The sequence below is a fragment of the Dromaius novaehollandiae genome, chromosome 2 (genome assembly GCF_036370855.1).
Source record: "Dromaius novaehollandiae isolate bDroNov1 chromosome 2, bDroNov1.hap1, whole genome shotgun sequence".
Taxonomy (NCBI): Eukaryota; Metazoa; Chordata; class Aves; order Casuariiformes; family Dromaiidae; genus Dromaius; species Dromaius novaehollandiae.
Window position 1 is genome coordinate 53,309,937 of NC_088099.1, and position 13,680 is coordinate 53,323,616.

Sequence of the window (13,680 nt, forward strand, 5' to 3'; positions counted from 1 at the left end):
AGTTCTCATTTTGTGTGCCAAGTACCAACTGCATTTTGCAGATGAGAAATGAAGATGAGGTCCTCACCCTAAAGGTATATCTGCATTAAAACAGCATTGCTAATTCTCTGATATACCTTCCTTCTAGAAAGACCAATTTGGACATCATTTCCCCTCATGTTTGCTGCACAGGATAGCCAGATGGCTCTTGAAATCTTCTATTTACTTAAGATGCTCAGTGAAGCAGGATCTCTCCCATAGTCCATGCATTCCTATTTAAGATTGCACCAAGAAAGCAGTATGTATGGAATAAGAATTGAAACAGAAATGTCAGAGCATCATGGAAAATGTTTTTTATTCTTTTTTTTATAGCAAGCCCTGTGCACACATTTCAATATTTACAGCAAACTGACACATCAAACAGGTTTCTCTGCTCTCTCTCTCTCTGTAACCTCTCAGAGAAAAAGGGAGAGAGGGAACAGAGATAATCAGTATGAGTGGACAGTGGATGGAGACCTTAGGGAAGAAGGTGAAGAACTAAGAGTGAATGAAAGGAGAGAAAAAGAATTAAACGGAAGGAGAGAGGTTTGCACAGTGAAGGCAGACAGTGGTAAGCTGAGGTGTGAATTTAATAACTAGTCTTGCGGTAGTTCTCAATGGGGACACTCTTTGTACATGTTAACAGCTTATCCATATGAGGGAGTGACTGTGAAGTAAGTTAAGGTTTGCATTTCTATTTTGGTGGGTGTGATGTCCATCAAAACATATTATCTTGCTTTTGACAGTCTGGGAGGGAGTTTTCACACCATCTGCTTAGGCCTCCAAAGTATGTGCCTGGGCTGGGAGCTGAGGCTACACATTTAACGGAGAGAGGTGGGATTAATCCTTCAGAGATACCTACCTCTGCTCTCTCTGCTCTATATGTTGTTTTATACATGGTGCTTACCTTCAGCCTGGATCACTGCACCAAATTATAGACATTTAACTGAAGTATCATCTCATGGAGCTTTATCACCCCAGAGTCTGTCTCCGTAATGAGTGGAGAGAGTGAGGCACATCCAGACAGTCATCATCCATGCCAGTCTGTCTCACAGACCATGCAGACATTTGGGCACAAGTAAATTCCTACTGCTGGTGTTCCAGGTGAAGATATATAGCTAAAAGTGATGTATTAGGTGTTAGTGGCGTACAGACTCCTGAAGAATATCCTCAAATGGGCTCTCAGTGCATTTGTTTGCAAACTGTTTTTTCCAGTCTCGCCAACCTTATATTGTCTCATGATTTTGCAACGTGGTGTAGAGAGAAGCAGGAGTGGCAAACTAATGTTTATTAGATTTGAAAATGGATTGCATTTCTAGGGTGGGATCAAACTATCTGCCTTCAGCACTGAGGCTGCACCTTGGCTTTCAGGCACCTAATGATCCAGTTCTTCTAAAGCAGAAGCCAAAATTCCCTGTAATGGCAATGAAGAAGATAGGTGCTTTTGAAGGTCTCCAGAAGAAGATACTTCTCTAAATTAAGTAGAAAGCTTCAGCTTCAGAAATATTCCATGGCATTTAGCTCTCCATGAACCATTTAAGGAATTCAGATCCCTACTGTTACACAACTTCTTCAACAGGGCACTGAAATGGAAATGCCTAAATTAGGGAGACCATATGTCACCTCTAGAGATTTTAAGACTGTTTTGAACCACTGTTCCCAGAGACATGCTGGATGAAATCACCTATTGTCAATCAGTGTTTATTAACACTGAACCATTTCAATACACATACAATGTGAATCCCTCTCATTTGGCTTTAGCCATGGAAAAGGAAGAAGGTATTTAGTCTGAGTTAGTGAAAACTGAGAGGTTACCTCATTGTCAGTTTACTTTCTCTGATTCTCCGAATTAGCAGAGAAAGCTAATTGATTTAGTGTGATTTTGTATAAGTCTGAGAAGGTGAGAGGTAAGCAGGATTACAGATGCAATTTGGGAAATGACAAAAGTGGAGCAGAAAAGGAGGGAGGTAGGAGAGACCAAATAACTTTCAAAGCAGTGTGATCCCTCTCTAGTTTTCATATTTCATTCATTTTCTAGTGCAGTCCTGTTCTGTTTGGCTGTTTTCTGACTGTAATGAAAATAGTTTTCTGGAAGTGCTTCACTGCTGATCTGACCTTTTAAAATACGTGTGGCTTATTATAGTGTTATTTGTTAATTGTCTCCTTGCTTGGTGACAATTGATTCTTCAGCATAGTCATTAAGTTTTCAAATGGTTCAGTATGCAAAAATAAGCTGTATTTTCAAAAATCTCAGCCCCCCTGTAGGTGTCTCAACCAGAACCAAAAGAAAAGCTTAGCCTCATCACTCTCTAGAGGTGAAAATTTTACTGGCCTAAAAAGAAGTGACATTTGACTTCCTAACTGATTAAATAAAGTCACTTGACAATCAGTAGTTATGTTAATTGAAAAGTAATGATACTTTCAAATATGTGGATCCCTATTGAACGTTACAGTTTGATACTTACAATAAAAAAACGCATTTAGTACCACACTTCACTACTCCCATATCTAAATCTCCTTTTTTTTTTTTTTTTTTGGAGAGGGGGGTGTTTCTGGGGCTTTTTTACACTCATTTGTGTCTCTGTCAGCTGCTGCAAGCCCCCCACTGGAGCTGTTGCCCAAGCCTCACTCTTTGTGAGATGAGTGTATTCGGCAGGCACCATTTCCCATGATGCATGGCTGTCCTGTGACCACCACAGGTCAGCAAGGAGACAGCTGCATGCATCATGGACAATATATATCAGTCAGTAAACCCATTCCTGAAATGAAATATAAATTACTAAATATATCTTCTCTGAGGTACAGCTTTGGTTCAAGCAAAGACAGAACAGTACTACCAAGACTCAAGATGAAACAACCTAAAAAAAAAAAGGAAAATATTTTAATATGTGACAAAGTATACCATGCTGAGATTTTGTTTTGATTTTTCTTGACAAAAACTGAACAATTTAAGATAAATCTGCATTTTCTCACTGAAAAAAATTTTTTTATCCTATTTCTGTTTGTCTTGAAAAAAGATGTTGATTGAAAATTTCTTACTGGCTCTGGAAACTCTTCACTGCACTAAGGACCTATTGAAGAACTTCCACATCTTTTATGTAGACAACTATGTAATACCAGATTTAGGGCAGGAGGAACAAAACTGTGAGATTTTCCTCCTAAATTGTAAAAATCTCCTGATCTAATCATAAAATCATGAGATTTTGTTTACACCTTGGCGTTTGCTGAGTTGGCTTAAGTTTCTAGTGAAAATGCATCCACAATTATGTCCTTTAATATCTCATCTGTGTTACAGATTGTGCCTGTTTTGCAGCAGGCTCTACAGACTAAGGAGTTCTGATCAGCATCTTGCAATTTTCCTGTCACCTATCTGAGGACACTCCTTGGGGAGCACCCACTGAAACCAAAGGAACTGCTTGCCTAGAGAGAAATTGTCCATTAGGCAGGGCTGTCCCTGATATCACTTCTTCATGACCTGTGTATTTATTACACTGCATATGAGTGAGGGGATTGTTTGTTCATTTATCATATCCCCCATTGTTTGATTTGTTCATCAGGTGTCACAAGCTCTTGGAAATAATTTGCAAGAGCAAAGCAGTGTGCCAAAATTATTTCAAACTGCAGCAAGTTTGGTTCTAGTTCAAATGACAAGTACTGGACTTCTCTGCCACTGTCAGTCAAAGGACATTAGCACTTGGCATTTTTATGGCATGACATAGTGGGAGCCAGACAAAATACCGAGGCTAAAATGTGCTGTACATGGAGGGCATGTGATAGCATATTGGACACACAAAACCATAAGTGATTTACTCCAGCATCCCAAACTAACACAAATGCAAACTTTATCCAACACTGTAATCTGTGTGCTGATAGATCAGATAACTCCTTTAGTCAATATCTAGAGAAACCTTTGACCACATCTTAAAAGGTGATAGGAATGGCAACAATTTCCTCCCGTGTTAAAAATCAGGCAATGTTTGTGGAGGGAGGGAGAAAGGAGTATCCTCAACATATAGTAATTAACAGGAGTTATATGGCACGGTATTGGTCCCTGATGCAAAGGACCAACTCAGATCCATGTTAAATATCCCTTTGTTATCTAATCATCAGTGAAACAATATTACCAACAGCCTGCATGCAGACTGCATGCAGTAAGTTTGGCTGCTCTCTAGGAGAAATGACAGCCAAGGACGTTAGCATTTTGCCATCTACTCTCCTCAGCAAATGTTTTAAGGAAGAAGAAGTCCTGGTGACATATTCATTGCCTGAGGACGGGTGCAGACACAGTACACAAGCAAAAGTGTTGCGTTTCCTTGTATAAATAGCTCCATAGTGTTGTAGTGATTGAAATCTCCAGAATCTCTTGGAGAAAATATCATTCACTTCTCGTTACCTCTTATGCTGTGGAAAAATGACCCAGAAATTACAGAAGTTTGGTACAATGAAAAAACATCGAGAACCTGCATAAAACATCAGTGTACATACACTTTGCTATGACTTTCTGGGGGAAAAACTTTTTGCTTCGTGGTGCTCTGAAAACGAAGACACAGCCTCTGTGGGCAATTGCTATCAAATAATGGATATATACATTTTACAGTTATCCTGGACAGTAGCCAGCTATAAATGTCTGAGATCAGAATCTAATGACTTTATTCTCATGGAATTTAATAAGTCCTCAAAAATGGCATCCAAATCTGGCCTAACTAACTGGAGAATTTAAGTCTGGATTCTGTAAAAATTATTCACACTAAGTGGTAGTCAGCTGTACTTGACCTGATGAATTAAACATTGTGTAAATGCTTGTACAATATGAAGAACCATGCAGTGGAGTCTGTATATAGCCTGAATGGATCTTCTGGAAGCAAAAGTAAAAAAATAGCCAATTTTTAATATGGCTTTTTGGCAATGACAAGTTTGGATAATCATTATGCCCGATTATTTATTTCAAATTGCATTTTTTGATAACCCATGTTTGCCTTCCATTCTGTCAAACTAAAGGGCATTTTCGACAACTAGAAGTGCTTAATCACGTGACGAGTGCCTTCTCGTCATTGCTGACTGACGTGAACACCCAACAGAGCAAAGTACAGGACACTAGCGGAGATGAGACTGGCCTGTTGGATACTGAGAAGAGCAGACCTGTGGTTACACGAGCAAAGAAGAGAATAGGTCAGCTCTTGAAAAGGGCTTCTAGGCAGACAGCACTGCTGAAACAAAGCTCGCTGGCATCTGGCAAAGCCAACTCATCCAGCTGGAAAGGACAACCCCACTCCTGTGCTGATATTGCCGAGAATGGAACAATCCAAACAGGCTTTTCTGAAAGTGTTGCGGTGGCTTGTCTGACCCCAGAGCAAATCTCCAGAGACAAAGCTGCGTTCACAATATCCCAGTGTCCACAGACTCCATCGGGGAAAGCTTGGGCTTCATCACACTTACTTCCAAAACAGCCCCATCTTTCTTCTACGTGTGAGGTGCCTGCCAAAGACAGGCCAAGAAAGGAGTTGCATTTGCTTTTGGCCCCCACACTCAAAAAATTGGCCAGCCAAAACTACAAGCCACCAGACTCATTTGAATTGGAAGAGGTAAGGTGGATTTCTGTATATTGCTTACCATGAATGTATCTTTACACATATTTATTGTATAGGTTTGGATTCTCTTTTTCAAGAAGGAAGATAGAAGAAATTACTTAAAACGCCATATTGCAGCATTATGGGGAAAAACAGTGGGATTCACACTACTCATTGGGGTTTTGATTATTTTAAATTGTTTTTGTGTTAGGATACTGTCAAAGAAGTTGGCACTGAGATTACTGAGACAGGATTCATTCAACCTGTGTGATAGTATAACATGCCAATGCGTTTTATACAGCGCTAGCTTTTTTATAGAAGTAAGTTGCAGGAACGCTAATACATATGGTCAAGGATATTTTTACAGACCCAGTCATTAACCAGTTTTTTTTTCTTTTTTTTTTCCCCCCAAGCTTATGCTCTGCTGTGTTCTCTCAGAACGTTTCATCACAAAATTATCCTTGGTTTTATAGCAGCATTTGAAATATTTTATTGCTCTGTAAGCTGAGCATCCTAAAACCAGAATAACTCAGAGTGGCAGCTTGTTCTCAAATCCACAGTTTTCAAAGTCCATGATACTCAACTATCTATATATTTTAGCAACAGTGGGTTGTCGGTGGGGTTCAGCGTGAAGTAGCAGAGACCAGGATACTTGCCAGTCCTTGTCTTACATCCAGAGTTCTTGTGTCAGCAGCAATTTTTTTCTGGCTGTATTACTGCAGAAAGAGGGCTTTACTGTAAGGACAAAGAAAGGAGGAGAAACAGGATAGCTGGCAGCTCCCTGAAAACATTTGGAACATGGGAGGGAGAGAGCAGCAAGAGCCTTGAAAAGGTGGGAGGCTTAAAAAAGATTTCCAGTTTTGAAAGAAATTGGAAGAGGTCAGGTTAAGTTGGTGGCATCCTTTCTGAATAAAGGATATTTAATTAAAGTATTTTTCTGTGAAAGTTTTGGTGCAGTCTAAGTTTCCCTTTGTGTCCTACAGTTGCTGAAGCTTAAGTTGGCAGAGCTGAATCAAAGAATGGAAGTTTGGGTCTCACTGTCAGCCTTGGTGGGGAAGAAAGGGTCTTTCACAGGTCTCCAGCACAGCAAATTTAGGCAACTCATATGTCTTTGTACAGACTTAGCACACTGGACTTGCAGCTCTTTGGTTAGTAGCTCTGTAACCCCTGCAAGTAATCATGGACTCAAAAGTAAGGACGGTGACAGAGCAGTAATTGCAAATGATGATCAACTCCCCAGTCTGATGTCCAAGATGGTTTGACGAATGATATATGCCCAGAGCAGAACTGTGTATACACTGTTTAACTTTCAAGTAATCATTAAAGTAAGGTTGTAAGAACTGTGTACTGGCTCAAACCATCAGGCCATCTAACGTTATTCTGACAGCAGCCAGTAGCAGGTGCCTAGGAAGAGAATAAGAAACAGGCACATATAAAGTGATCCTTCTCATATATTCTTCTAGACTCTGACAATGGGTGGTTTAGAGATTTCTTGAGCGACAGGCTGCATCTAGGACATGCTGAACTGTTTTGTTTGTAATGGATCTGCTTTTCTATAATGACTCTTTCTTGCTGCAATTTATGCAACATCATGATTTAATGCTCTCCTTGATACCATGGAAAAGACAAATGGCTTCTTCATTCCTAGAGGAAAAAAAATCTGACCTTACATACACTCTTTGGCAAGAATTTGGCTCCATATGGTTACCATGCCTAAGGTTTCTACTGCTAAGTCATATTTTCTTCTAGGGGCATTTCTCTGAGACTATTCAAACAAGACTCTTAAGACATTTATGGGTGGGGAAACTTTATGCATTAACTTCTTTGGAAAGTCTTGAAAAGCGTTTGTGATCAGAGCCTGTTTATGACATAAACATGTTTTTTTAAAAAGGACACCACCAAAAGAGAACCATCTGAAAGATTTCATGTTTTCACTTTGAAATTTCTAGAATTTTTCTTTTTACTCCTATCCCCTCCCCTTCAATAAGGAATACACTCATAATAATCATCACCTTCAATAAGATGTTTTCCTCTTCCCTCACACTTCTTCTTCCTCTGCTTTTTCCCTTTCTTTTCAGATTCAGAGCTTGGAGGATGAAACTCTATGTAGAAATGCTCCTGACAGCGTATCAGGTGAGTGTTAAAAGCAGACATTTTGCCAAATTTGTTTTTAAAACTGTGTTCCCTTGTAGTCCCTTCTAAAGGCTTATACTAAAAACATGTTTTCTCTCTGTGCTCCTATCACCTCTGGTGTTTGGATGCATTATTCTGCCCATGGTAGGCTAGATGGTATGACTTGATAAACTGTAGGGCTGTAAAATGTACTCAGCTCATTGCGAGGACACAGTGAGTGCACACAAAGGGGGTACCTGCTCTGAGTGTTTGGGGTGTCTATCTGATGCGTTAGGCATCCTCATGTAAGTCATGCATGTAAGTCCTCTCAGGGCTTATGAATGAAGCCAAAGCCTCTCTCCTGCTCAGTGACTCATCCACCAGACACAGGCGACCTCTTGTCCACCAACCCGCTGATCCTACGAGAGGAAGCTACAGAGCAGGCTGGGAATTGCTGCATAGCAGCCACTGTGCATACAGCTCGCCCAGGGCTACGCAACAAGGACTTTCTGTTTGCAGCGTGGCCTCCACTCCATCATCTGAATCTCCCATATCACAGAGACTGTCGCATGGGCAGACATGACACTGAAATCATGTGTTAGGAAATAAGTTGAGAAGTCTATGAAAGGATTAAATGCAAAGCTGTTTGTTAGACGAGATGTTATGCTGTCATTTGGGGCAATATGAGTTTGGATCCTGAGAACCGTTTGCTGGCAGGGGTGGCTATATTGGAGGAGATGGCTATTCCGCCTCCAGAAAAGGGAGCACTCAGTCTTGCTCTCTAGTGACCCTTGCTAACCAGTGCTTAGAGCAGGACTGGCAGGTTTTTGAAATGAGACAGAAATTTGATGTAGAAGAGCGAATGAGTAGCAAGAAGCAGATAGAAAGGAACAAAAATGAAAGCCTGGTGAGCTCTCACCTTACAAATATTGCATTATGTCACTTTTGGGGACCCAGCACAAAAAATTAAGCAGCCCAAGTTCATACACAGATATCGGAATAAAAATCAGATATCAGCTGGTGCCAGTCATTCACAGATGCAATGGGCTGCAGTGACAGCTAGATTTGCAAGAGCGAAATCATGAGCCCATTGAAGGTAGTGGCATAAGTCCCACTGAGTTCAGTGAAGCTGAAGGTGTTTTAATCCGTAAGCGGGGTTTTCCTGATAAATGCTAGAGCCAAGCAAATGCGATGGAGTATATAATGGATTTGTTAGCCCTGGAGGTTGTATTTTTGTTTTCAAGTGATCTGTAAGCAGATAATTTTGTTGTTTTGCTAATTTTTTTAACTGTGCAATAGACTGTATACCTGTGTCAGCCAATTGCTCTTGCCACATCGCCTGGCAGGTTTCTACGGTTCCCATCTGTCAATGGGTGGCTCCAGCAACTCTTGGGGCTTAAAGTCAGGTCCTTGCTGCTAGTCCGACAGTATGATTTCCTGCCTGAGTTACATGTGGTTGCTTTGATTTTGCTTCCTGAATGACAACTCAATCTCTATGAACAAGGACAAGCTCCCACACCAGCAATCTTGCTCATGGCAGTATCTATACAAAACATAGCAGTTCCCCAGGATTTGTGCAAAGAAAACCACCATTTGGACAAATGTTCAATGAGAAATGAACAGAGAAGGTGGACATATCCCAACAGGAAAAAATAATCAAAACATACTCACAAATGCTTTTTTACTTTCTTTGTCCACCCCCCAAAAATTAATGTGCTATTTAATAAAGGGTATTTGTGAAAGGATTTTGCAGATTATACAGATATATTCATCTGAATGTAAAGGAAGAAAGAAATGTGTGCCCTGAAAACTCTTTTAAAACACAGGAATAAGCTTGTGGTGATTTTGGGATAGAGAATGCAGAATGTGAATATCTGTTTTTAATTCTGGTAAGACTGTCATCCAGTTAAGTGACCAATTAATATTGTACAAGTAAACTGTACTTATTTAAGATTTGTGCATTAACAGCACCATAGTATTATTTTAGAGTTTAGATTAAAAACTGGAATCTCTCTTTTTTGCTCTGTTCTTATAGTGTTACTGATGCTTATCCTAAATTGAAAGAAGAGATTTTGATCATCTTTTTTTATGGACTTTTTTTCATGTTCTTTCTCTTTTTCCCAATGGTTTTAAGTGGTATACCTCTCTATACCAAAGGATTTTTTTTTTTTTTTTAAGGCTTCAACTTGCTGGGCATCATGGAACAATCTAAAAAGAGCTGATATCAATTCAACATTGTTAGTAGTGATGATATCTAGCTCTTGGGAAGCTTCCTACCGAATTCAATAGAATTTGTCTCAGAGCCGTAATTTGAAATAGGAGCTAGTGGGAAACAGTCTAGATTCCACTAGGAGCCCAACAAGGAAAATGTCAGCTCCCAGAAGAACATGCCTGAAATTATATTTGGACTGCAAGCTCCTTGGGGCAGAGGCTGCCCGTTTTTCAAGGCTCATATTGTGCCTACTACAGTGAGGGCCCATGCTCATGTGGTTGGAGGCTGCGCTGGAAAGGGTATGGGAGTGATGATGAAGATGTGAGCGCCTGACATGGCTGTGCTGGAGTGGAAGCTCACCTGAGGGGAGAAGCGCAAGGGGCCCAATATGAGCAGAAATAGATAGGAACAGACTGCTTTGCTTAGATGGGGCATGTTAGAGATGGGTGACTTAGGGAAGTGCTTGTCCTGGTGGTATTGTCCCTTGGCTGTGTAGCCTGGCCTCAATTTTAGTCCAATTGCTTAATTTTCTACACTCCTCATGAAAGCCAATTCCCTGGCTGCTGTGTGTCTTCTTTATATTTCTCCATAATGTAGATTCTGGCTGTTTAACTGCAGTGGGCTTTATGATAAGGCTTTTTTTCCCTCTCTTTTGGCAGAATGCTGAGACTTAATTTTAAAAGACGCTCAAAGCCCCCAAACATCCCTGAATGACTTACAGAGAAAGCAGAGTGTTTTCTAGCTGTGTTTTAAAAAATATTACAATCTTTTTTATTAGGCAATTTTATCATTGTTATAAATAAGTAATTGTACTGGGGAGAAGGGATAATCCTTATTTAATTAAATTCATCTATACTCCCAGGTTGGCAGCAACCAGACATATGTGAGACTAATACCCACAGCTTGCCTGTATGCATGTGCAATTAAAAATTCACTCTACAGTAGCACTGGCAGTTTAGTGTTGCTTTTGGCATTTACAAATTCTTTTATTTTGTGACTTTTTTTTTACCATACACATATGCTGGAGCAGATGTTGCTTATTTGTTGTTTATTCAAATCTGTAGGCTCTGGCAGCTAACTCCATTGTTCTGTAATGAAGCTTTATTCACTGTCCTGTATTAGGACCCAGCAAATGCATGACAGGCAGAGTTAGCTCTCAGCAGGAACTACAGTTATTGTCCTTACTTATTGGCTGTTTATATTCTAAAGCTCACAGTTGAGAAAGCTGGCTGGGCAGGGTAAGGGGCTGGGGATGCTGTGTGCGGAGGAAAATTACTTGACTCCACTCACTGTATCTTTGCCCTGATGAGGTGCAGGCTTGCATGTAAACTCATCTGTTGCAGGGATTTCATATTCAGCACTTGAAAAATTGAGCTGTTCTCCCCCTCCGCCCCCTCTTCCTCCTTGTTCTCCCCCCCACCCCTGCTGCTCCTTCCTTTTTCAATTAGCCTTTGTAAAGCACTGGGTTTAACTAAAGGGTGTTTCAATGTTGTTCACCCCCGTTAACTCAGCACGTGCCTGAAAATTCATTAGCAGTAACATCTATTAGGGAGGCTCTAGAAGTCGGTGTTATTTTTGTACGTGTTGCAGTCATCCACTCCCCCTTGCTTCTTATTTACTTTTCTGCACCTCTCCATCATTGGGGTAGCCACACATCTGAGAGTCAACAATTTCAGCATGGGGCTGACCAAAGAGGACGTGCTCCCAGGCACTCCAGTGCCTACAGAAAGGCATTACCCTGCTGGATAAAACCCTTGGTAGCCCAAGAGGCAATCAATCAGAGAAGTAACCACCTCCATCTGGCTTGCTGTGCCATGGTAGCTCTCTGTCGAAGCATTTGTGATTCATCTTGTCCCAACGAGTGATGCCAGGGATCGAATACACCCAGTTTTTGCAGCAGCTGGGAACGTTCTAGCTTCCCCACATGCTGAGCTAACACATTAGCTCCTGTGACTTATCAAGTAGCAATTCTTTCAATTATCACACCTTCACTCCTCCTACTCACCAGCTCCTCTCATGGTTGGCACCATGGGAATATTCACAGAATGCAATTGGTTTTTTTTTTAATTGACTGAGTGCCAAGAACGTGAATCCTGTTTATTATCTATTGTAATGTCTGCCTGCAATTGAAGGATCAACATCTTCAAAAGTGCAAGAAGAAAATACACATATATTTCCTATGCTCCAGACAGAACTAGGATTTTCCTGGTACCTTCCTCTATTTTCCGTATGAGGAAGGGAACAGTTATTTACTGTAGTGCCTACATCATGTGTTTTTTCTTCACTTATAACACAATGCTTTTTAGTTTTTAGCACAAAAGAAAGAAAAGGCAAAAGCAATGAGAAAGCTACAGGGAAGAATTGCCAAAGTCGTAATCAAAATCAGGATCTAAACCTACAATATCCTACATCTACTCTTGTTTTGAGACCTTCTGACCCTTATGTTATGTTTTGCCATTGCTTAATAATCACATACAGCCTCCAAATATGAGTTTTCCCTTCATAAAACATGAGGAATAATAGATCCATAATATACTTCTATATGTTCTTGAAGCAGTCATAGTGCAGTTCATTTGGGTTAACACTGCACAGTGGTCTTCACAGTAAAAAATACCACTCCTAGAAAAAACATCCACAAAGGCCAGTCACTAATAAGATCATTTGGGGTTCCACATTTTCTGTAAAAGGGAAAATTTTGGTGTGTTATTAATGTGAGTTGCTCCCAGATATTTTTCTGTATGGGTCAGGTTTCTTGGCCGGACAGCATCACTCATTGCACAGCTCTGCCATCCCCCTCAAAGAGGAAATAGCCTAGTGCTTCATCTCATGTATACTACAGACAAGGAATCTGGGCTAGAAAGGGAAAAGAAAGAATGAAGTAACCTAAAACAAACATGTCTCTAGAAGCCTGAGGAGAGAAACTACCTTCCCAACAGTTTTACCTTCTGCAGGGGTCCTGTGCAAAGGAGACATCTGCTGCCTTTATCTGTTTTATGTTCCCTCCATTTTTTTATGATGCTGTAATCCATGTTGTTCCCATCTTCTGCCCATGAACCACATAAAGACCTTCTTGTCCTTTCCCTCTTCTGTATTTAAGGACCTGTAATTAAGAGTATGAGGAAGCTCTATCATTTATATGCATGTTGTAACCTGAAGAAGTCTAAAGCCTCCTGCCTGTGGGCAGGATGATGGCCTGTGGTCCCAGAAATAAGTGGGAACTGTCAGGAAGCAGTGACTGAGAGGAAAGAGCAAAGTGAAGGGCAAGTTATGAAATGACGAGTCTTAAAACCTTCCTGCATCTTCTGCCTGTTCAAAAACATCCTGAGTTGTCTGATCCCCTACCAGAAAGCGAATTCATTTCTGCAGCTCTTGAGAATGCACCATCTGCATCCCATCTTTGTCACAGTCCTCCTGGATGCAACTCACATACACGCATATATCCGAATTCAGCAATGGATGCAAAGATGGAGACCCAGGAAGCAGTGGAGCCATGTCCACTGGTACATGAATGAGATTGGCAGCACACAAAGGAAGTCTGAGACCTTTACAAAATTGCCATGCAAAAGCCTCTAGGAAGTAGTACCACCTGCTACTGGTGTCTGGAAGCCCTGCCTACAGTCCCAGGGTCTAGGCAGCTTTGGAGAACTTTGGGGGTTGTATGATTTTCAGTGAGTACATTCTTAAAAGTCATTGCACATTTATAACATTTCATTGCACATATGTGTCATATTTTAGGTCCTGCTGCAGCGGGCTGATTCATCCTAGTGGGAA

At 40.7% G+C, this 13,680-nt stretch overlaps 1 protein-coding gene across 3 annotated transcripts in view; it reads left to right on the forward strand.

Moving 5' to 3' along the window:
* The window catches only part of ITPRID1 (ITPR interacting domain containing 1), a 50,539-nt gene that overhangs the window by 15,743 nt on the left and 21,116 nt on the right, over positions 1–13,680 (forward strand). For all 3 annotated transcript variants that reach the window (XR_003259258.2, XM_026100786.2, XM_026100785.2), the window contains exons 6-7: positions 5,017–5,600; positions 7,664–7,718. Coding sequence is in view for 2 of the 3 variants with exons in the window: in XM_026100786.2 (XP_025956571.2) it covers positions 5,017–5,600; positions 7,664–7,718 (639 nt within the window). In the remaining variant the exon portion in view is untranslated. The remainder of the gene's footprint in view (positions 1–5,016; positions 5,601–7,663; positions 7,719–13,680) is intronic.